Source organism: Bacidia gigantensis, assembly GCF_019456465.1.
Source record: "Bacidia gigantensis strain McMullin 20006 chromosome Unknown contig_134, whole genome shotgun sequence".
NCBI lineage: Eukaryota > Fungi > Ascomycota > Lecanoromycetes > Lecanorales > Ramalinaceae > Bacidia > Bacidia gigantensis.
Window position 1 is genome coordinate 62,713 of NW_025408593.1, and position 21,752 is coordinate 84,464.

The following is a 21,752-nucleotide window of genomic DNA, read 5'->3' on the forward strand; positions in this document are numbered from 1 at the left end:
GAGATGGGGGAGATCTTTGCGTCGTTTGAGTTTACTCCCAACTCATCTCCTTGAAGTACGACTCACCCCTCCCTGGCGGCGGCTTTCTCTTACTATCCTTGTTGCCCTTGCTACTTCCTTGCTCTGGATCAATCGTCCCATAATTGCCTTGACGCTCAAGATCCACATCACCAGAGTCCGTTTGCCTCGTCCCAGGGTCTACTCCACTCTCTTCAGATGATATTTCCTCCTCTTCTACGATCACATCTTCTCCTAGCCTGGTCGAACCCACGCTAGCTTTACCTCCTATTCTCGCAAGAGTTTTCCTCCGATGTTCATCTACAGTGGCTCGTCTTGCAGGATCTCCCAAGGCGTCTGATAACGACGCTCTCCTTTGATATTGTCCTAGTGTGCCGTCACTCATGCCGCGACTGAAAGCAATGCTCCCTCGTCTCAGCACTGGTGTGCGATATTCTTCAGTCTCATCGAGAGCGTCGAAAGGGACCTTCAGGGCTTTGGCGCGCTATGAAGGTGCCTCGTGCGGATGAGCCAGATGGCGTGGGATGTGAAGATGCCCAATTCGAGGACGATGCAAACCAGATATAGAACAGAGCCTAGAGGATCGAATTGACTTTGCGCGAATGATTAAACAGAGTCATGATCAGTATTGAGATCTGTCAAAAAGTCGGAAGTATTGCTAGGGGGTTTTCAGGGATGTGGCAGGTGGGGGACTAATAAGAAGAAAAGCAAGAGTTACCCAGAGCCATCAGTGAGAAGAATGCACCAAGCACGTCGATAGTCAGAAAACCGAAGTCTGATCAATCGATTGTTAGGTCCAGCATACAACCTCTGGGGGCCAAAGCCTTGAAATTCAACAGAACAATTGAACGTACTGATACCAATAACTCTTCCTTTGCGTTGCCAAAGTTCGAAATATGGGGGAGTAGGCCAGCAGCCAACACAATAGCCGCAATAATACCGATAGCCAGCATTGGCCATTTAACTCCCCGCTCATACGGTCTCTTGAAGACTGCAGTCAACATCGAAGATTTAGCTGATAAAGCCGAGAAGGTATACCCTCAACGTCAACACCAACAGCAACTGCACCCCTCCAAAGATCGCACCCATGGCCACAGCCGCCGACGCAGCTTTCCAGATCTTCCATCCGCTTTTCCGAACCCAAACGTCAGCACACGCATATTCTCGGCTCCTGCAAACCTCATGTTCATATCTCACAATCTGCGCCCAGCACACCAGCGCCAACGTTCAAAGGATCTGCGGCTGAATCTGTAAGGGGAGGGCAAACTTCTGTACGAACGCATAAACACCGAATGGGACTGCCGAAAGAGCCCACAAAAGCATCATCAATGCAGGCAAGCCTTCGGTATCTTTCAACTTATAGTTGAAGTAAATTTGGGGCAGCATTTGGATGCTCCAGAACACAGTGCCGATGGTTCCTAGAATGGTCGCGGCAAGGGGGTATCGGCTTGGGGCGCCATTATTGTCGACGAAGAAATGTTTATAGGCTTGGGGCAGAGAACCGGAAAATATCACCGATGAAGTCTGTCGAGGCCATGAAGAAACCCCTTCCTATTTAAACGAATCTACGCCACGGTGGAAGACTCCACGCTGCATTCGACGACCGAACAGAACCTTATCGGCGCTCCAAATCTAATCCTCATCGCTACCAACAACCAGTAAACTCACCACCAGAGGCTCTCATAGCACGCACGCCAGCCAGCAGCAGCTGACAAGAACATGCGCGCGAGCTGTCAGCCACAGTGGACTAAAGTGGACCTCACAGACGGGATAAATCCTCATTGCAGGCTTCACCGATGGCCATTCATAGTCAGTCCTTGCTAGAGGGATCTAGATCCAGCATCACGGACGATCTTGTGAATCTCTCACCCGGCCCAATCAACTCTCAACGGAGGCGAGGCGGGAGGCGCTGACAGGTCTAGATCGCCTTGACAGCTAAGCTTTACCGAAGTCCTCCGGTAGCTTAGCCTGAACGCATACCTTACATTACCTTAACAATGACAGTTGAATGGGAGCTATTGATTTGTCACCCTGACGGCGTTACCTTCAACAACCAAGCCTCAACACCATAATTTTCCGTCAACTCGTCCTTCACAACTCAAATATACCACATCGTGTGCATGGCTGTCGAAAATCCGAAAAAGCGTCTCTCATTCACCCTGAAGCCCCTGACAACCTAGCGCGTCACCTCTTTTGCCCAGGGGGAGGGGGAAAAGAGACCTGGGGGTTGACATCAAATAAAGGTAAAGTGAAAAGGTGGGTGTCTTGACAATGGAGAAGACAATGTCGTCACCCAACGGTCGGGGTGAAAAGAAATTTGGCAAATGAAAGGGAACTTTGCCAGTGACTTGGTACTGAACCCACAAAAGGGAGGCAGCCTAGACGTTCAGGACCAAGGGCGTGGATGGTGGTTACGAGAGCGGCGGGGCGGGGCGGGGCGGGACCGGAACGCGGGCAAGAGATATCTTTGGTGGAGCATAGGAGTGATTCCTTCAATGCCATCGCCGCTTAAACTCCGGTTTTTTCGAGAGAGTTATGCTTTGTTGCATCGACGGCATACTTCGCTTGCAATCTTTCCATCCACTACCTCAGGGACCGCGAAAAGCTTAATATATAGCGAAAGCTTGGACTCTGCGTCTATGACTTCTCTAGTAGTCCAGCCCCACCCCCACCCCCTACAAGTTGCAATCCACAGTAAAAACTCAATCATTATTGACAGCCAGCACGTATCCCACCACGCCTCCCCCTCCTCCACGAAAAACCAGAATACCACAAAAGATCATGCAGGTGATCGTTACCGGCATCTGAAGTCAAGCCTGGCATTTATCAATGGGCGGTGTGCCTAGTCCGGCCCTAGCAATGCAGCCACGAATCCTTCCCAAGCCCCCGCCATGTACACGCACGTCAACATCGCAATATTGGGGCTTCCTCATTGGACGGGTCGGTAGTCGCAGCACTAAGATATCGAATTGGGTTTTGCTGAAGCGTCAGTGATTTCGCAGTGCATGCGCTTCGAAATGTCGGTAGCGGCGAGTGAGGACGGCGCCATGTGTCAACCCAACCCAACCCAAGGAAAAAATATTGAAATAAGAGAGCTGCCTCGCTCTGCCATCGGTTTCCAACTCATACCCCATAGCCCTCCGCGGATTCACCAGAAAATACCTTTGAAACCCCTTCCAACCTATTCAGTAACAACAATGGCATCCCCCGAAAAAGCGCACGCCACTCCAACCCACGAAACCATCCACGGCAACGTCCTCCCCGACGCCCTCATCACGGACGAAAAGCACCTCCCCACCACCACCACCCCCTTATCCACCGAAGTAGAATTCACCTCCCCCTCCGACGCCGACGACCGCGCCCTCGCCCGCCTCGGCAAAAAACCCACTCTAAAGCGTCGTTTCACCTTCCTCTCGATGCTGGGCTTCACGTGCACGATCCTAATAACCTGGGAAGCAGAACTAATCGTGTTTACGTTCGGGCTAACGAACGGAGGCTCCGCCGGGTTGATTTATAGCTACCTCTTCACCTTCGCGGGCAGTGTTGCCGTGTTTACGACGATGGGGGAACTGGCGTCGATGGCGCCGACGAGTGGGGGGCAGTATCATTGGGCGTTCATGCTAGCCCCGCCGGGGGCGAGGAAGTTTGTCAGTTATTGTATGGGATGGTTGGTTATTTGTGGGTGGCAGGCTATTTTGGCGGGGAGTGGGTATTTGGGGGGAATATGGTGTTGGCGTTGGCGAAGCTGAATTATCCGGGCTTTGGGGTGGAGTTGTGGCAGGGGACGCTCGCGTTTTGGGGGGTTATGGCTGTGGCGATACTGGTGAATATGTATGCGGGTAAGGTGTTGCCGAAGTTGGAGAGCTTTGTTCTGGTGGTGCATATTGCGGGGTTCTTTGCTATTCTGATTCCGTTGGTTTCTGTAAGTTTCCTGTGAGGGAGTTCTATGTACCATTTCATGCTGATTGGGGAAGATGTCGGATAAGAAAGTCTCTGCGAAGGATGTCTTTACTGTCTTTGAGAACGGGGGTGGGTGGCCCAGTACGACGATGTCAGTCTTTGTCGGTATGCTCGGCAGTGTCTTCGCTACATACGGTGCGTAAATCTAGAATACCCAGCAGGCCCCCTGTGAAGCTAAGTGAGTGAGTATCCAGGCACCGACTGCGCTGTCCATGTAAGTCTATCCTCTCCCACCACCAATCTATTGGCTCCTAATATTGCCATGCAGATGGCCGAGGAAATCCACTCCGCTACTACCGTAATACCATGGTGTCTCGTCACTACAACCCTTCTGAACGGCATCCTCGGCTTTGGTATTCTGCTTGCTGTCTTGTTCGTTACAATCGACATTGACTCGGTGCTCGAATCCTCCACTGGTGAACTTGGTTTCCCCTTCATGCAGATCTTCTACGACGCTACGGGCTCCCTCGCTGGTGCTACGATCATGGTCTGCATCATCATTATCATGATGATATGCGCTGCCATAGCGTTCTTGGCAACCTCTTCACGGATCGTGTTTGCGTTTGGTAGAGATAGAGGCCTGCCATTCTGGAAGACGATGAGTACGGTTTCCAGTGCAGCAATACCATTGTATGCGATTGGGGTGATGAGCCTCGTGAGTTGCGTCATTGGTCTTATAAACATTGGGAGCGCGACGGCATTCAATGACGTTATTTCCGTGGGGGTCAGCAGCCTCTATGCTTCTTATGTTTTGACAGAGATGTTGTTACTTTGGCATCGCATAAGGGGCACCATAAGACTTCCGGGGCAAATGGCAGGGACGACCTGGAATGCTAATGAGCTTGTGTGGGGACCATTCCGGGTGCCAGGCATTTGGGGGACTTTGCTGAACGGTATGTCCATCCGCTTCCTGCTGTAGAAGTGTCGTTGGGATTGCGAAGCTGCAAAGCTGCCCATGGGAGGTAAAGGCGTCTCTACAGAGCAACTGGCTAATGATATAAAACGACGTATAGCGTTCGCAGTGGGCTATGGAATCATAGTCTTCATTTTCAGTTTGTTCCCACAGGCAGTGCACCCAGACGCGGCGCATATGAATTTTGCATGTCTGATGACGGGAACGATCATGATCTTCGCAGTGGTGTATTATTTCGTGTATGCGAGGAAAGTTTATCGTGGTCCCGTTGTAGAGATTGCACCTTATTAGGCAGTGGTGGCATCTAGATTTGGAAATTCACCATCGGACCAAAAGCCCAATAGCAAACAGACAATGTAGCGTCGAGGAGGGACATGGTTCGGGATGGCCGCGATGCATAGGTGTAAGAAATGTAAGACCTTTTGTACCTTACTCCTGTCTTTGCTCTGATGGCGCTTTGTCTACGCCCCGAGCCTGTCGCCACATCAGATGGTTCGGTACCGGTGTGTCCATATACTTCTCCAGCTCTGACCATCGCGGGCTTGGATCTTTCTTTTCTGTCTTCCAATAGTTCATACGTACGTACTTGAAAGCACACGCCTCGTAGAGGGGCTTGCCCGCATCAGTGGCCTCCATCTATATCTCAGGATTGAGACGACCAGCTTCCCGTACGCCCTGTTCAATGAGCTGTCGAGCCGCTCTACGTCAGCGATAGTCCGGGTGGGTGAAGAGCATTGCTGGTACTACAGCAAGAAAAATATACGTAAGTTACTGAAAAAGTTGTCTGGAAGGGTGAATAAAGGTATGGTACATACATAGATGCGGCCTAGCCATTCTCTCCCACCGTGGACCGGAGTGTGCTCGCAAATTCACCTTCCTCGCCTTCGGGCACACTGCCAGTCTCAACCCAGCTTGCTATGAGGCAACCCATGCGGTCTTGGGGCCGAATTTCAAACTTGCTATGGCACTACTGATGGACTGCAGGCTTGTAATTGTTTGTGCGATCAGTAGCTTCCGACGAGGGATTTGCCTCTACATACTGATGCAGCATGTTGTATTGTAGCTCCATGATTTGAATAGAGGACTGATTGTTGGCTCGATGATTTCTTGGGAATGCGATGCATTAGAAGCATGTAGATTGATGTGGCTCGTCATGTACATTTCAGTACTGCCATTTCTGAGAATGCTCGACCAAGTCGCACGTACGTGGTAAAAGTATCTCGTAGCCTTGTTCGTTCCATTGAATATCCTGCTCTCACCTTACAGTCCATCATCCAGGGCGCCATCTTCCTGGGGGTTGTAGTACCATGAGTCATATCGTTCTTCATGGTTGTATAGGAAGGTGGATCGCTTCCAATCCTCAAGGTTCGAGAAATGATAGGTCGTTGCATCAGTGGCTGTTGGGCTTGTGGCAATTGCACCTGGGAAATTGCCACAGCAGCAAAATGGCCTGATCATACCGTTCTGCAGAAGCGGAATTGTAAGCTTTTGTCCAGTCATAAGATCCAGCTCCACAACGCGCATGTCAAAGTTCGGCGATATCCATGGATCTCCTTCCTTGAGGCGTCTGTACGTCAGCAATTCCGTCTGTATGGCGGCCCAGAGTGATCCCAGAATCTTACTGTCACCAAAAGGTTTGGTATGATCTTGTCCCTGGTAAGGGCAGCGAATAGTACCAGAATCATTTCCAGTGAGGTACATCTCAATGCCTGCGGTACGCTCTCCAGTCCCCCAAAACTCAACATATTCATCAGCGACCTTCTCATTTTTTTCTATATTGGAACGATTGTCATTCGACGTGTCTGCTTTTGCGAGCCTGAGTGTGTTGCAAAGAATTTGCCAGCCCCTGTCAAGTTCTTCAGACCAAGCTGGTTTCAGACTGATTAATAATTCTTCAGCGAGCTGAAGAGGATCCAACGCTCGGTGTGAGCACCCGTTCACATCTTCGTCGCCTATCAAAGCTTTCAGGGATATTTCTGCAGATAAATTAGGATTAGCTCCATATCGCAGAAGACAAACCAAACAAGCAAGTATGCCAAATAGATTCTCGCCCTCGCGACCTGATACAGAGAGGTGAAGTGCAACTAGAATCAATGTATGTAACGGAAGAGGTTGAAGTTTTGCACCGCATTGTGTGCAGCGCCTTCCGAACAACCCACTTGGATGATTGACATCTGGTCCCCATGGCGGGCCAAAAATGGATCCAATACAATCGCAGATCGTCTGACATGAAGTATGACAAAACATGTGCTTCCATTCGAAGGGTATTCCAGCCACTCCATGTGCGAGGAGATTCTTAACACAGTCCGAATCTGCGTCCCAGCGTCCACAGATGCTGACATCCTCTCCCTCGAAGCGCTTATCCCTTTTAAAGATGTCATCTACCACAAATGGCAAGCAAGAAGTGTGTGATTTAAGAATGCAGATCATGAGCTGGTCGAGTACGGTGTGTCCAAGATGGTTTACGAACAGCTTGCGAAGAGATAGTGGTTGTAGTGCTAAGATGGTTTCAATTATGGAACAGCACGTTTGCGAACCATCCAGATAGCTAACGGCAAGGTGAAACGGATAGAGCTCGGTAGCTGCAAGGTCTACCTTGTCTTTCAAAAGTTTCTCTAGAAGTCTCTCATTCCTGCCCATGATACTGAAGCCAATACTTTCTTTCAAAAGCTCTTCTGGCGAGCCCCTGGCGGCACTGGCGACTTGGTCGGTAGTGATCGGTAGGTTGTTGGCTTGAATGCTACTAAAATGATTATTTTCAATGCCGTCAATTAGCTTCTCCGTGAAAACGCCGGCTTCAGGATTATTCGGCCATACCGGCCAACTTTCCTCGTCATTAAAGTCGAGTTCTTGGTTGATTGAAGGCGGAGGACTCGGGATCTTTTGGTAGCTCACAGGAGTGCAATGAATGCTCCATTTGCATAACGATGAGGGCTGCAATCCCAATCGCAATCGTGAATTTGGTGTTGTACCCTCTTGTGGAGTTGGATATGACGCTGGGGTCGAGACGCTACCTTCTGGAGTGCCTGGCAAAGATGTCATTATCGTTCTTTTCTGATGATACTCATTGAAGCCGAGGATGTCTGCAGTCCAGTCCTGAGGTCCTCGGCCCCAATGTTTCGCAGTCTTGAAAGAGAAGAGCCAGAATTGGTACATCCACGTTGACATTGTACTAGGCCTTTGTCAAAAGCGCAGCTTCCTGATATATATTGTACTTACAGCCTCTGAGCTTTCTCCATCGATTGGAGAAGTTCATTATGTCTTCCTTGTACAAAAAGCTGGGCTCGTTCAGTAGCCGTCATCAATTTGATGACTTGTGTCAAAGAAGAAGGCGGTCCTTGGACGGAGGATGGTGTGGCAACTGTTATATCACTAAGTGGTGAGACATGATCTCCTGTCCGAGTCGAAGATGTCCTCAGAATCCCGTACGGCATATTCCAATTCATAAAGCTGATCATTCGTAAGCTGAATCATACTATTGAGATTTGGGAGTCCTCACATCCTGTCACCAAATTGATGATTGAAATGGACCGAAGTCCATTGCAGATCTGCATGCTCTTTGTGTGCAGCTGGTCGTAATCTGAGCTCATTCCGGGTTTGAGATTTGAAATACCGAACAAAGTTTTTCGTATCGATGTTTTCACCTCCACGGGTCAAGACAGAAGACTTCCCTTCTTTTGCCCTTGCCTTAACAACACGAAACATTGCTTCCTTCTTCATTGCTGGTGTATTCTTCTTGAGCTTCCATTTTTTGATCTGGTATTTGTATTGGGATTGACTTTAAAAGTCAGATGGTCTCAGCAGTCGCTGGGTGTAGTAACGAGTATGCTTTGATTAACTCACGCAGCACTGAACCCGTACTGATCTTTAACCCTCGTCAAGATCTCAGGAAGTTTTCTACCTTCTTCGACGTACAATCGTTCGATCACAGGTCTGAGAAGCTCCCACCTCTGGCCAAACGGCACATTGAGTAGCGAAGCAGCTATGTTTCCTTGATCTGCAAGGTCCATGATGGCACTTCTTCAGAGCCCAGGGGGGGGGGGAAGTAGACCACAAAGGCTAGCGATCGCTATAAAATCAGGTCTTCAATGCTCTATTATGTGTGTGTAAATTTTGGGGTTGTGAATAAGGGCAGCACGAAGGTCTAGTTCGTAGAGAGGGTTAGGCACATTTTAGCCACTCATTATGGATGAAGTGATACAGACGTCCGTTTAGAATCACGATGCTGAAAGAAAAGCCTTGATCAGTTCTCGGTGAGCATGCCTGGAGATGACGAGAAGGTCATAAATCTGAAGAGATTTTTCTTAAGTGGGCAAGGTCGCCTAAGTATCAGCGAAGGGGTAGGTCCTCCATTTGCTGCGAAGGGTGGAGAAGGCTCAGGTCCACCGCTGAAACAAGGCCAATGAGAAAGCCAGCTTTCGTATGTAGGCAACCAGGCAAACGGCGGAGATGGACCCCTTGCATGGTAGTACACCTAAGCAGGGCGCACGCTAAGAAGTTCAGGCGACTTCTCCCCCAAATAAGTGACCGTGCACGCTGGCATTGACCTTGGCGTCCACAATGTCGGGGTGTAAGATCCTTTGGGAGGATGGAGATTCGACAGGGATGGGAAGGCCTTGAGATGACGTGTTGTGAGAACTCTCGGTGAGAAAAGAAGCAAGGTACGTGCAGCAATGTGCTGTCAAGATAAGGTAGACAGGCGTGCCAAGCCCGGGGTGTAGATAATCCAGTCCGTCTTCCGGGCAGCGAGTGTGGACTACTCGCCTGCATCCGCAGCACCAATGAGAAGACTTAGAGATCTCCTACCTGCCGACAAAGGAGCAACAGCCAATCTCGAGACTCCAAATAAATACACTAACCCTGAATCGTGAGAGACTTGCATTGCAGCGGGTCGTTAGTCTCCCCGCTGACTCGGCATCCTTTCACATATGCTCACAAAAGTTCACTGACCAATCACAAGGGTCGATGAGGTTCTGTAGGGGTTTCAGGATCGATTTTGAGCCGGTCCACAATGCGAAGGCGACATCCTTATCAATTTTTAGCCACGCCACGTTCAGATGCCCAATGAGACCGGGTTGTGAGGACATGGTGCGTCGTCGTCATCCCTTAGCTTGCCCAATGAAAGGGAATGCGCGTAGCTGTCGAGGTTGACAAAAGACGAACAACCAATTGTACTTGGACCGATGCAATCTTGACGGTTCTAAGAGACACCGTGACAATGCACGCTAGAGCTGCCTCCGTTTTGAATCTGTCATCCCATCTCGGATTTTCTCGATTTTAGGTCGCTTAGGACTTGAGAGGAAGGTTCGACAGGGGATAGGGGGATGGATGCCGTTGGCTTGACAAGTCTGGTTGGTCGCAGCCATTATTGAGCTGGCTATCATGCTTACGGCGGTAGATCATGGTTGCCTCGTCTTGGTGAATGAGGTATTTTCCTTGTGCTCAGACCACTGAGTGCTATAAATGTGTGAGAAGGACCGCAGAAGGGCACACTTCCATACATCCATTGCATGACATCCAAAGTCAGTAGAATCGTTGCCCACATATATTGATAGCTCCCTCTTCTGTTCCAGCTCGAAGTTCGACGCCTATTTGCAATCAACCTTCGCACAAGTGGATCCAATGGCACCTAAGCAGAACCATACAAAGAGCAAGAAGTACGAGCTCCCACCAAGGCACTTGCTCTCAACTCCTTGATTGGCATCCAAAAGAGCAACAGGCTGACACATCATTGTAGAGATCGAACGTGTCACAAGACTTCGTCCGTACCGCCAAACCTCACTCACCCTCGATCTCGCAAGAATCCAGAGGAAAAAGAGCAGGCGAGAGCAGTATACAGGACATCAAACGCCACAGTCTTCACGCAACGTAGCTCCTCCACCTTTTTCAATACTGGACACACGCTGTCAGCAAATGAGAACACTCACCTGCTCTTACGCCAGAGCGGTGACAATTGCCTCCTGGGCATCGGTTCTCAATTTACCGACGAAAGCAACGAACGGCTCGCTCATCATACGGACCCGGTGGGACAAATGAACACTTGTCTTTGCGAACGCTGTGTGATTCAAGGGCGTTCTCGGTATCTCGCTCATGAAGAGAAACTCCAGCAGGTGGATCAGCTGTTCCCGCAAAGCTATGCAGAACAGTCCACTGTCCTCACTGAAATGGACTCCACCGGCGCAGCTGTGCATCAAAATGTCCGATCTGATGGTGCAAGGGATGGTAGGTCCAGCTGAAACTATGTCAGCCAGATACAACTTCACGAGTTGAATTTCGACATGGTGCGATACCTGTTGACGGGAGCGAAGACTAATATGATCAACAACGCCTTGAAATTTTGTAGGCGGTACATCTCACCTTTGGAAGAGTAAGTGAGTATAGTTTATGATAGGAGTCGTGCTATGGAACTTCCTTACCTTGTACCTACACAGCAGCGCTCCATTCGAACTTCATTTTCGCACTTTCAACGAGTCCTGGGTTCATACTCAGATTTCAGTCATGGTTGTTTCGTTTCCACTGAGCCCCTATACATCTGCAAATCTCGCCCTTGACTCAACGTACTTCGGAAAGTATTGGTGTCAGAATCCTGCGTCTATGACCTCGCCCTCTTTTCGTAAAACAGAGTAGTCAGAGCAGCCCTACGAGATCCTCAAGACAGCGTGCGACCTCAACATGAAAGCAATAATTGTGATCATAGTTCTTAGACCGCTTTCACCTCTGCTTTCAGCATTCTCCATATCAAATTGAATCAGAAGAGGACACGCCAAGTCACAGACCTTCATGCGCACCATCAAATACTCCCATGTAGATTGCGCCAAAGTACAAATGACCCGCCGTAGCAGGCCGATTTTGGGTTGCGGTCGGGATCCGATAGCCTTAAAATTCGTTGGCGATCGTATCTACCAAGGTCCATCCATGCATAGGTATGCACGGTCTCGCTATCGCGATTTGGAGGATCTGATCTTCGATCCTCAGCAGCTCACGTTGTTGCCGCCTCTAGAGTCTGATTCTGGCGGCGTGTTAATCGAGATAAGGGGAAGTGAGCAGCGGTTAGCACTGCCTCTCTGTCCTCTTAATCGACCTAGTGAGACCGTCATACTAGCCGATGATAGAGCTTGGCAGCCGCAAACGGATTGGCTGTCCTTAATGTAGACTAGAGGAGCGCCCTGGGGCTGTCTGGACGTCGGAGCTAAGCTCTGGTGGGCTTAGTATGGGCACCAGTGAGTGAAAGATTTTTGGTGCTAGTTGATCGGCAGATGGGCAGCTGTTGCGCCATCTGATTTAAGAGTCTCGCTCGCTCAACAAACGTTTGGTACGAGATGCGATTCATCCAACCAAGTACTGCTGTGCGACATTGGCGATGGAGGAGACTTCTCTTGCCGAGAGTCCGGTGCATCATCGCTGGAGCTCCGTGTTCAGAATTTGGTCCTCTAGTGCGGGGCTGTAAAGGGCTGGGATACAAGTTGCTACAAGTTGCCGCTTTTGGAGGGTCCATCACTTGCCGCTTTTGAAGGGGCTTTGGTCGACATTTGGTGCTTCAGCCTTGCACATTGGATTCGGTATATAGTTCCCTTACCCACCATTTCTTTCCCGAGAACCTTCATTTTGACTCCGTAGGTCCTTGCTCAAATCGTTCTTATTTGATTTGTAGGGGACCTATAGCTTCGATGGCCAAAGCAGCTATTGCTAGTGGCCTTCTCATTTCTATGCTGCTACTGCAGCTCTGCAAGGGTCATCCGGATTTCGATGCGTGCTGGAAGCTTACCCAGGACGAAAGTGTTTGGACATTGCCCGGCAATCGCGGATATTTCTCAAATCAGACTGGCTTTTCAAATTATGAGTCCAGCAGGCATTACATTACGCCCGAAGGATGTGAACATTTCTGCGGTACGGGGTTCCAATTTTGGCCAGCATCCGAGATCGCGTGGCGCTTCGCCCTTTTTATCTTTCCTTTGTTTGTGCTTGGCCTAGCCTTTTCAGGAAAACCAGATCTCACTATAGGGATCATATTTTTCACGTTCCTTCACCTTGTTGGAGACCCAATCGACTCGCTGTGGAGTATTCTAGTGCGGCAAGAAGTCGCCCGTCGAAATTACAACCTTTGCGCCGAGATGGTCCCTTCCGCGTCTCGTGAAGTCGCTTCCATTCTCACTGTGTATGATCAATGGTGGCAAGATGCAAGAAATCACTTCCAAAGGGAGATGAAAGCTAGAGCTACGCGGCCTGCAGATGTCAGACATCGTTCTCTCTTAGATGAATCAAGTGTAGGAGAGAATACTAGTGACGAAGATATAGCAGATAACCAACAGTCACCTCGCTCGGAGCGAAGCACTTACGAACTTAGGAATCCTGGCTCAGGACAAGGCCATCATGAGCAACCTCCCCCGAGGAGCTTAGTCCGGCGTTGTTGGGACTTCATCTGTCTGCCTTGTGGCAAAGTTAGGACGGCGATAAAAGAAAAAAGCCGCCGAATTCAAACAATCCAAAAAACCGATAACTTGACTCTAGAAGAGCTCTGCGTAGTTCGCAGCATCTCTCAAAGACTGGCTGCTCAGCGCAGCCGTAAATTCTTTCAAACGTGGGTATCAATTCTATTGTTCCTTCTATCGGTCGGAGGCGGATACCTTAGAGCAGTGGAGTATTATGAGAGGCGCAAGACTAGTCAGACAGCTCACACGCTTGCGATTGTTATGCTCTTCTCATTCCTCCTTTTCGCCGTCTACGTCAACGGACATGTGGGTAATTTCGATCACACAATTGAGGTCTTCGCGATTATGCGTAGTCTTCGCCAATCGCCTTCCCTTAGGACATTGTTTCCAAAGCCGCGGCTTCGTCGTCAAGGACGGCAGCATTATGAGACCGCCAGGAATCGCTATAGGGAAGAGAGGAGCCTATTCTGGCATCGTCAACTCGTGGCGACCAGACAAGTATTTGAGGGCTCATGACATTGATGATCGCTCAATTTGGATGCTCCTCACAGTGTCAATCTTCGCAGTTATTTGCTCCTGGGTACCAGCTTTTACAATCTCGTATCATACGCCGACGATAGGCTTCGGATGCCGCTCGCTTGCATGGACATTGATCGTGTGTGGTTGGGTAGTGAACGCGGCTTGTGACATATTCGGAGAATGCATCAAGTGGAATAAAAAGAGTCGTCTAGATTTTTCAACTGCGGCTTTGTATTATTTCTCCTATGTCCGAGACGCACTTGTGACTCTTGGGGTCGTTTCCGCAATCGTAACCGCACAACTCGGGATTATGAACAACTGTTGGTGCAGAGCAGGTGTCACATCCAGCTACATAGAGACAGCTGTAGAGATTGGTCCTCCAACCGACGCTATGAGACGTGAAGGAAGTATTCTCTGGTTGGCAGCGGCCCTTGGTGGTCTTGCCGGCATCTTTTTCGTCATATTCTATGCTGGACTAGATGGCGAGAATGGACGCTTGCTCTATGTTCGATCGCAAGCAGAGAGTATGGCAGAGCAGCGAGGCATCGATCTTGAACAACGCTGGCTGTATAGTCAGAATCAACAACCTCATTTTACAGCTCCGGGAGAAATGCATCCTCCGGCGCAACCAGAAGAAGGAACAAGTCTTTTGAATCCAGCTACAGCCAGCGTAGGATACCGAGCCACTTCGAACACTAGCAGTCCCTCACGAGAAGGAAGCATGGAGAGAGAACCCCTCGTCTCGAGGTAAGTCATATGAATGCGTCAAGACAAAGAGGGAGAGGGTGGAGTGATAAATGTCCCATGGTTGGAAGTGTTCATAGGGTTTGATTTTGAGACAAAGCTAGAGAGGGGGTGAGTCAGTAGTATGTGGTAACTACGTTTGTATCGCTGTTCGTCATGGCGCTTCTCAGCCCTAGCTCATCTTATCTAATCTTAGCTTCACATTAGTGTCCGTTCTGCCTTGTCATGCAAGTCACTGTTATTGTGCGAGATCGGAATCTTCATCAGCATCATTCGTCACCATGTTGATTCACGTCTCCTGGAGGAGCAAGATGCGTGTCAGACGGAGTGTTGCCTGCACCAACACGTCACCTTGAATCATCTTGCTCTTCCAGCGCTCGCTATCTCTACCCGTTTCCATTCCCCCTTCGGTCACACAATATGGCATCTCTGGCGGAGCTTGGAGAGCTACCGGAGGGCGTTGTGTCCCTGCTGGATACAGACCTTTATAAGTTGACGATGCAATGTGCCATCTTAATGTACATGCCGGACATCCGTACGTCAGAAGCTCCACCAATGGTTGCATTTTACTCATACTTCGCAGAGGTCACGTATGCCTTCACGAACCGCACTCCAGAGATGCGGCTTAATAGAATCGCTTTCAATTGGCTCAGAGAGCAAGTCAGTAGTACGCTGCGCTTCCAACTCCTTCTTGAGCTTACCTGCTGACCAGAGAGCCAGGGCTTGGCAACCACTTCCTCACACCCGACGAGAAGCAATACCTGCGGGAGACCTGTCCCTACTTCAGTGATACCTACCTTCGCTTCCTGGGTACCTTCAAGCTCAACCCAGCTAGCCAAGTCAAGATGACCTTCAAACCTGTCAAAGATACAAGAAGCCTAGGTGATGTGGGCGATATTTCGATAGAAGTAGGAGGGGCATGGCTTGACACTATACTCTACGAAATTCCTTTACTTGCATTGACAAGCGAAGCCTACTTTCGCTTCTGTGAAAGAGACTGGGATCGTGACGGGCAAGAGGAGAAAGCATACGAAAAGGCGACGACTCTGATAGAACATGGCTGTAATTTCTCAGAGTTTGGGACCAGGAGACGGCGCGACTATCATACTCAGGAATTGGTTATGCAAGGTTTGACAAGAGCAGCGGCTGAGGGGAGAGAGAAAGGGCTATCTGGCAGGCTCAGCGGTACAAGCAATGTTCACTTTGCAATGAAGCACGGTCTACAGCCAATTGGGACGGTAGCGCACGAGTGGTTCATGGGGATTGCGTCAATCACAGACGACTATGAGCATGCAAGTGAGACTGCGTTGAGATACTGGGTCGGATGTTTTGGAGAGGGTGTGCTCGGCATTGCATTGACAGACACCTTTGGAACCCCAATCTTCCTCAAAGCTTTCAAGAAGGCGATGCCCAATATTGCTGAAGCGAAAATGGATTCATCACCGACAACCCTGCGACCCGAAGCACCACGCCCAGCCATTACTGATAGCAGCACTGTCGTCAATGTCAACCCGGCGAACATAGCATCATTGAAGGTCGATGACTCGGACGCTAAGCCGAGGTCTTATGCCGAAACCTTCACTGGTGTACGACAAGATTCTGGTGATCCGCTAGAATTCGTACAGCTCATGCGTGACTTCTATGATAGTCAAGGCATAACTGACAAGAAGACCCTTGTCTTCTCTGATTCTCTAAACATCGATCTCTGTCTGAAATATAAAGAAGCAGCGGAAAAGGCAGGCTTCGCCCCAACTTTCGGGATCGGTACCTATTTGACTAGTAAGAATATCGAAGCCCCCTTCTTGAACGACCTTATTGACTACCTCTAGACGACTTCGTGCATATGTTGACCGGCAAGAAATCAGCGCCGCTCAACATCGTCATCAAGCTCTTCTCTGCTTCGGGGCGGCCAGCGATCAAGATCAGTGACAATGTCGGTAAGAACACCGGGGATTCCGAGACAGTCTCAAAGGTCAAGGAAAGCCTTGGGTATAAAGAAAAGGAATGGGCGCAAGGTGATGAGCGCACACGCTGGGGACAGGGAGATCAAGAAGCGTCGGCTGCAGAGGTCCAGGCATAAGAGCTTTGTAGAAATTGAAGGCGCGTGGTTGGACACGATGGCTTCAGCTTTAAGGTAGACATGCGAGCAGCCGCATGAGCAAACGAGACATCCCAGAAGGGTGCTCATTCCCAAAATGAGCTGTTCTCAAGGGAAGGTGCGACCCCTCCTTTTTGATATATCCACCGCTGCCATTCGGGTTTGCCGTTTCAGTGTCGTTGAGTGTTGATGATGCCACTTCGTCCCTCCCTCCCACCCCCTCATCTTGTTTACATACACTACCTCCATATCATCTCATTTTTGCCACAATTATCCTCTGCATCTGATCATACGCGCACTATCATCTATTGCCCCCACAACAAAAGAACGCCGTGTCTATACTAGATCCCACCCTATTCCTAATCTACCCCAAGGAAATTTTCTCAGATCTCACCTCTACCGACTCCCAGTCTCCCGTCTTCAACGACGCTCATCTCAACAACACCGACCCCACCACCCTCCATCATTCCCAGTCTTCAACAACGCGTACCCTCAACCTCTTCCTTATACCCTACATCTGCATACACTCTCCCGAAGCACCTCTTCAATGACAATTCCTCACCACGCAGCCACATAAAGCCTCTTCAAGAATATATATAAAATGCCTCGCCGCAAATTCTGCGACATCGAGTCCGATCTCGCTGCCGCAAAAGCAAAGGCAGAGACTTTCGAGGATATTGCGCTTGCCGAGCAAGAGCATTGCGAACAATTGGAGAAAGATCTCGCTGAGAAAGAAGAGGAGATCGGTCGTGTACGCAGTTCTTGCGATCAGCAACAGAGTGACCTCATAATAAAGGACGAGGAGATCGGGCGCGTGCGTGCTGAGGCACTGAGAGAGAGGCATGATGCTGTGGAGGGGTTGGGGGAACAGGTGAAGAAGAAAGAGGAAGAGATTGCGAAGATGAAGGGGGAGATGGCGAGGAATAGCAAGCGCTTTTGGGACGAGATTGGCAAGAAGAATGGAGATATTACAAGAGCTAGGGAGACGATGGAGAAAGAAAAGGGGGAGGTGGTTGAAGGCTTGACGAGGAATCTCGCCGCGAAAGAAGAAGAAGTTGCTCGTGTACGTGTCGAAATGGGAGACAAGTACGAACAATTTCAAAATGATATTGCGAAGAAAAGCGCAGCGATCGGGCGAGCAAGGCTCGAAACGCAGAGGAAGAATAAGAGCGTTGAGGCGAAAGAAGTCGAGATCACCCTTTTGCGTATCGAAAGCGGCAGAAAGATAGAGCAGTTTCAGACAGAGCTTGCCAGGAAAGATCAAGAGACTACAACGGTCAGGCTTGAATTACATAGGCAGATGGATGGTGAGGCTGAAAGGGTCCATAACGCTGTTGCTGCGAAAGAAGCAGAAATCGTTCATATCCGTGGCGAGATGCAGAAAAGTCGGCAGGCTCTGCAACAGCAGGTTTCGGAGAGGGAAGAAGAAATTGATCGAATCCGTACTGAGATGCACAAGCAGAACGAGAGTAAAGAAAAGCTTCAGCAAGACCTCGCTGAAGCGAAAGCGGATTTGATCTTTGCGCGTACTGAGATACAGAACGATCGTGAAGCGATGCAAGAATGTCTCACCAAAAGAAAGGAGGAAATCGAAGACCTGCGTGCTAAGTTGATGAAACAAAAGAAGGGTGAGGCAGAGGTCCAGAAGGACCTTGCTGCAACAGAACGCCAACGTCTCAATCTCAAAGAACACCGCGATGAGTTACTAACTGGTACTTTAGCGAAGGAAGCAGAAATAGGACGAATCAGGTTGGAAATGCAAAACTTACGTGAACAGCTTCGGAGAGATCAAGTCGTGAAAGCGGTGGATATCAATAGCGTACGTGCTTCGACGCAGGAATATTGCGAAACACTACGGAAGAACCTGGCTAAGAAGGACGACGAGATAAGTCGACTAGAGGGAGAAATAAATGACAAAAGGGAACGATCAGAGCAGAGTCTCCGTGCGAAAGAAGCTGAGATGACTCGTGCAACGCTTAAAATACAGCAACAAAAGCAGATGGAGATCGACAACGCGAAGCTAGAACTCGAAAAGGAGATGGAGATGAAGATCAAAAAGACGAAAGAGATTTGGGAGAGGGAAAAACAGGCAGAGATCAGTTCCTTACGTGCTGAATTGCAGAAGAACGGCGAGCAATATCAGAAATCCTTGACCAAGAAAAAAACAGAGATCTCCCGTATGCGTGTGGACTTGCAAAAGCAGGAGGATGATAGATCAAATGTCAGAAAAATAGTCGAGGATCTAGGGTGGAATGGAGAACCCGAGACACAGCGCATGAAGGCTCACATACACGGATTACATTCAGAGTACGGACTCCTTCTCGTCAATGGAGATGATTTTCTTTTCACGAAGGAGGCGATCCTCGACTACGGACCTAAGAAGACTGTGAAACTCTTGGAGCAAAGGCTGGACGCATGGGTCCAGACGTGGGCCGATCCATCTAGTCCGCTGGCGCGATCCTCGAATTGGAAGCAATATTGTGTCATGATATACAGCACGACCAAAAAAGCAAAATATCTCGATAGCTTTGATCATCCTGATTGGCAGCAAGCGAAGAGTAGAAATTCAAAAGCTCTCAATGACTTCATTGGCGTACTCAATTCGGTGAGTCCCTGGATCGAATATATTGCTCTCGATTCTACGAAAAAGGCTTTTGATATCACATTCGGATTGCTTTTCATCAAATATCTAAAGGACCCAAAATGTAAGGCCATAATCTATGGTAACGAGGGAGATTTCGATGAGATCCTCGACGTAGCCAAAGAGGAAGGGACAATCCTTCGTCCTCTACTTTGGGATCCTCCCGCTAATTTCAATGCTTCGACAATGACTGATAACTGCCATGGAATCTCTTTCAACGACATATTCGTTCGACATCGATCTCTATCCCTTCAACATGAGCAAGGAGTTGCCGCTCTTTTAGCAGACATAATGGAAAACCCTGACTGGCGCCCACCTGATTCTCCGCCGCATGCACCGACCCCAAGTCGAGCCAGGCTCAGTCCAAAAGAATCTTTTGATTTCCAGGTGTCTGAGATGCGGAAGAACCCTGATCTATTGAGCAAAGAGGTCGATGACCTTGTGTCTCAAGCCGAAGAACCGTCCCCGCCTTCGGAGGTGAATGACGAGCAAAAACTTTTGGTCAAGCTATCCGAATTCCAAAAAGCATATCAAGTGGCGGAACGACGAGTCCAAGATGCAAAATTGGAAAACACTTGGTGCAAAGCGCTTTGTGAGTTCTTGCAGGATGAAATTGAACAAATTCACAGAAGAGACAAGGTACGGGAATACCCCACGTACATGAGACTATGGCGTGGAGGGAAATTGGTAGAGGATTCCTCGCCGATATCTCCAATCCACCACACACCTGTGTCGACACAGATTGCTTCCCCAAGTATATCAGTGCAACCCCACCCAGCGTTAGAATCAACATTCGTAGAATCAACACTCGTCCGACCGCAAACACTTCAAGCTCAACAGCCTGATATGAGTGTTCAAATCGCGGAATTAGAAAAATGTTGTGGCTTGTCCCACCAAGAGCTAAAAGACTTGGAGCAAGAAACCATGGACTATGGATCTCACGAGTATGCTTTATGCCTTGAGCTTGAAAAAGACCTCGGCTACCACGTGAAGATTGACCGTAAAAAACGTGAGATCAAGATCACGAATAGATACTGGCATTCGCCGCTGGAGAAGGTTGATATATCAGCATCATCGGCCGATCGAGCACTTTGTTCGCCAGCCAACTCTCCGGCAGATACTTCTTGCAAATCATCACGGGTTCATCACATGGCTAAATCTACGTCGTCCCCCAGAAGTGAGACTGAACTCCCATCTAAGCGTCCTCACCGTGATTCACTTGCTCGGACGAGTCCTCCAATGAAAGTTACAGAATATCACGACCCCTTTCCACCAAGTTGCAAGCCTACTGAAGCACCAATGAGACGCAAAAAGCCGCCAACACCGTCTCCAAGTAAGCGTGACGATAATCCAATGAAGGACAAACAGGTGCTAGAATCGATTCCAACAATGGCTGCAGAGACACCTGTCACAAGCAGAAAACAGCTGAACACATCTTCAGCTAGTCCTCGCTTTCCTGTTCCACCCACAAAGCCCCGCGTTCAGATCCCGCTGCCTCCCCGTCCGATTCGAGATGGAAATGGATCTCAAAACCCTCCAGGACCATCCTCTGCTAGACTATCTATTCTCCCATCAGGTCCTCCCCCAATGATTTTTGACGCTGACAACAACCGCGTTGACCCTCCGCTCGCTCAATCCCCTGGTATCGCACATTCCACAGTTGCAAGCAAGCATTGCTGCAACAACCACTACCTGCGCGGGAGCTGTGTCTACAGAAATTGTGTACACAGCCACAACTCTCAACTATCAGAAGATGAGATGAACGCGCTCCGTTGGGTTGGCCGCAGTATTCTCTGCCGCAATGGGAGGAAGTGCAGCGATCCAGAATGCTTTGCAGGACATATGTGTCCTCGGAAGCAATGTGATATCAACAGGTGTCATTTCCCGAAGGAGATGCATGAGAGCGAGAGTGAGATGCGGAGTCGACTTAAAAAGGGTGAGAAGATGAAGGAGAAACGGGAATCGTTGGTGGAGAACCAATTGGCGCCCACCCCTGGCACGTCGATGCGCGAGCAAGAAGACACTGCGCATCTGAATCGGAATCGCGAGGAGAATCATGAACAAGGAACGTCATCCGAGAGACGAGGCGACGGACTGGCACCAACCATTTCAAATCGTCGACTCCAAGACTCGCCTCGTGAGCGACGTCCTCCACCCCCATCCGATGATCAGCCGCGCAGTACTGGAGATAGATATATAAACAAACCCTCGGACACGCCTCGTCCAACTCTACCACCACATCCACCCTCACACCCAAAATCATCAAATGATGACCCAAGTCCCACGGGAAATAGATATATAAAGAAACCCCATACCCAAATGGGTGGGGTGGGGGGGCCTATGCGAGCACGAGAGTCCTCTTCATGAGGGAGATGGAGAAACGGAAACGCGAGGGTGAGGGTGAGGAGGGTGAGGAGGGTAGGGAGGATA

At 49.5% G+C, this 21,752-nt stretch overlaps 9 protein-coding genes across 9 annotated transcripts; 5 read left to right on the forward strand and 4 right to left on the reverse strand.

Annotated features, from left to right (window-relative positions):
* Nucleotides 1-31: 31 nt before the first annotated feature.
* KY384_001755 (uncharacterized protein) lies at nucleotides 32-403 on the reverse strand (the record flags this gene model as incomplete). Its single annotated transcript, XM_044810282.1, has 1 exon — nucleotides 32-403. The coding sequence occupies one exon, from the start codon at nucleotides 401-403 to the stop codon at nucleotides 32-34; it is 372 nt and encodes a 123-aa protein (XP_044672256.1).
* A 3,589-nt stretch (nucleotides 404-3,992) lies between these two features.
* On the forward strand, nucleotides 3,993-4,897 carry KY384_001756 (uncharacterized protein; the record flags this gene model as incomplete). The annotated part of the gene is made up of 3 exons (XM_044810283.1): nucleotides 3,993-4,083; nucleotides 4,173-4,192; nucleotides 4,247-4,897. The coding sequence occupies 3 exons, from the start codon at nucleotides 3,993-3,995 to the stop codon at nucleotides 4,895-4,897; spliced, it is 762 nt and encodes a 253-aa protein (XP_044672257.1).
* A 423-nt stretch (nucleotides 4,898-5,320) lies between these two features.
* KY384_001757 (uncharacterized protein) lies at nucleotides 5,321-5,527 on the reverse strand (the record flags this gene model as incomplete). The annotated part of the gene is made up of 2 exons (XM_044810284.1): nucleotides 5,321-5,452; nucleotides 5,474-5,527. The coding sequence occupies 2 exons, from the start codon at nucleotides 5,525-5,527 to the stop codon at nucleotides 5,321-5,323; spliced, it is 186 nt and encodes a 61-aa protein (XP_044672258.1).
* A 624-nt stretch (nucleotides 5,528-6,151) lies between these two features.
* KY384_001758 (uncharacterized protein) lies at nucleotides 6,152-8,059 on the reverse strand (the record flags this gene model as incomplete). Its single annotated transcript, XM_044810285.1, has 1 exon — nucleotides 6,152-8,059. The coding sequence occupies one exon, from the start codon at nucleotides 8,057-8,059 to the stop codon at nucleotides 6,152-6,154; it is 1,908 nt and encodes a 635-aa protein (XP_044672259.1).
* Nucleotides 8,060-8,386: 327 nt separating this feature from the next.
* KY384_001759 (uncharacterized protein) lies at nucleotides 8,387-8,901 on the reverse strand (the record flags this gene model as incomplete). The annotated part of the gene is made up of 2 exons (XM_044810286.1): nucleotides 8,387-8,669; nucleotides 8,735-8,901. 2 exons carry the CDS (start codon nucleotides 8,899-8,901, stop codon nucleotides 8,387-8,389), a joined length of 450 nt encoding a protein of 149 aa, XP_044672260.1.
* A 1,612-nt stretch (nucleotides 8,902-10,513) lies between these two features.
* On the forward strand, nucleotides 10,514-11,262 carry KY384_001760 (uncharacterized protein; the record flags this gene model as incomplete). The annotated part of the gene is made up of 3 exons (XM_044810287.1): nucleotides 10,514-10,548; nucleotides 10,629-11,088; nucleotides 11,143-11,262. The coding sequence occupies 3 exons, from the start codon at nucleotides 10,514-10,516 to the stop codon at nucleotides 11,260-11,262; spliced, it is 615 nt and encodes a 204-aa protein (XP_044672261.1).
* A 1,740-nt stretch (nucleotides 11,263-13,002) lies between these two features.
* On the forward strand, nucleotides 13,003-14,590 carry KY384_001761 (uncharacterized protein; the record flags this gene model as incomplete). Its single annotated transcript, XM_044810288.1, has 2 exons — nucleotides 13,003-13,630; nucleotides 13,674-14,590. 2 exons carry the CDS (start codon nucleotides 13,003-13,005, stop codon nucleotides 14,588-14,590), a joined length of 1,545 nt encoding a protein of 514 aa, XP_044672262.1.
* Nucleotides 14,591-15,003: 413 nt separating this feature from the next.
* KY384_001762 (uncharacterized protein) lies at nucleotides 15,004-16,663 on the forward strand (the record flags this gene model as incomplete). The annotated part of the gene is made up of 3 exons (XM_044810289.1): nucleotides 15,004-15,250; nucleotides 15,304-16,362; nucleotides 16,413-16,663. 3 exons carry the CDS (start codon nucleotides 15,004-15,006, stop codon nucleotides 16,661-16,663), a joined length of 1,557 nt encoding a protein of 518 aa, XP_044672263.1.
* A 619-nt stretch (nucleotides 16,664-17,282) lies between these two features.
* KY384_001763 (uncharacterized protein) lies at nucleotides 17,283-21,689 on the forward strand (the record flags this gene model as incomplete). Its single annotated transcript, XM_044810290.1, has 1 exon — nucleotides 17,283-21,689. The coding sequence occupies one exon, from the start codon at nucleotides 17,283-17,285 to the stop codon at nucleotides 21,687-21,689; it is 4,407 nt and encodes a 1,468-aa protein (XP_044672264.1).
* Nucleotides 21,690-21,752: the final 63 nt, after the last annotated feature.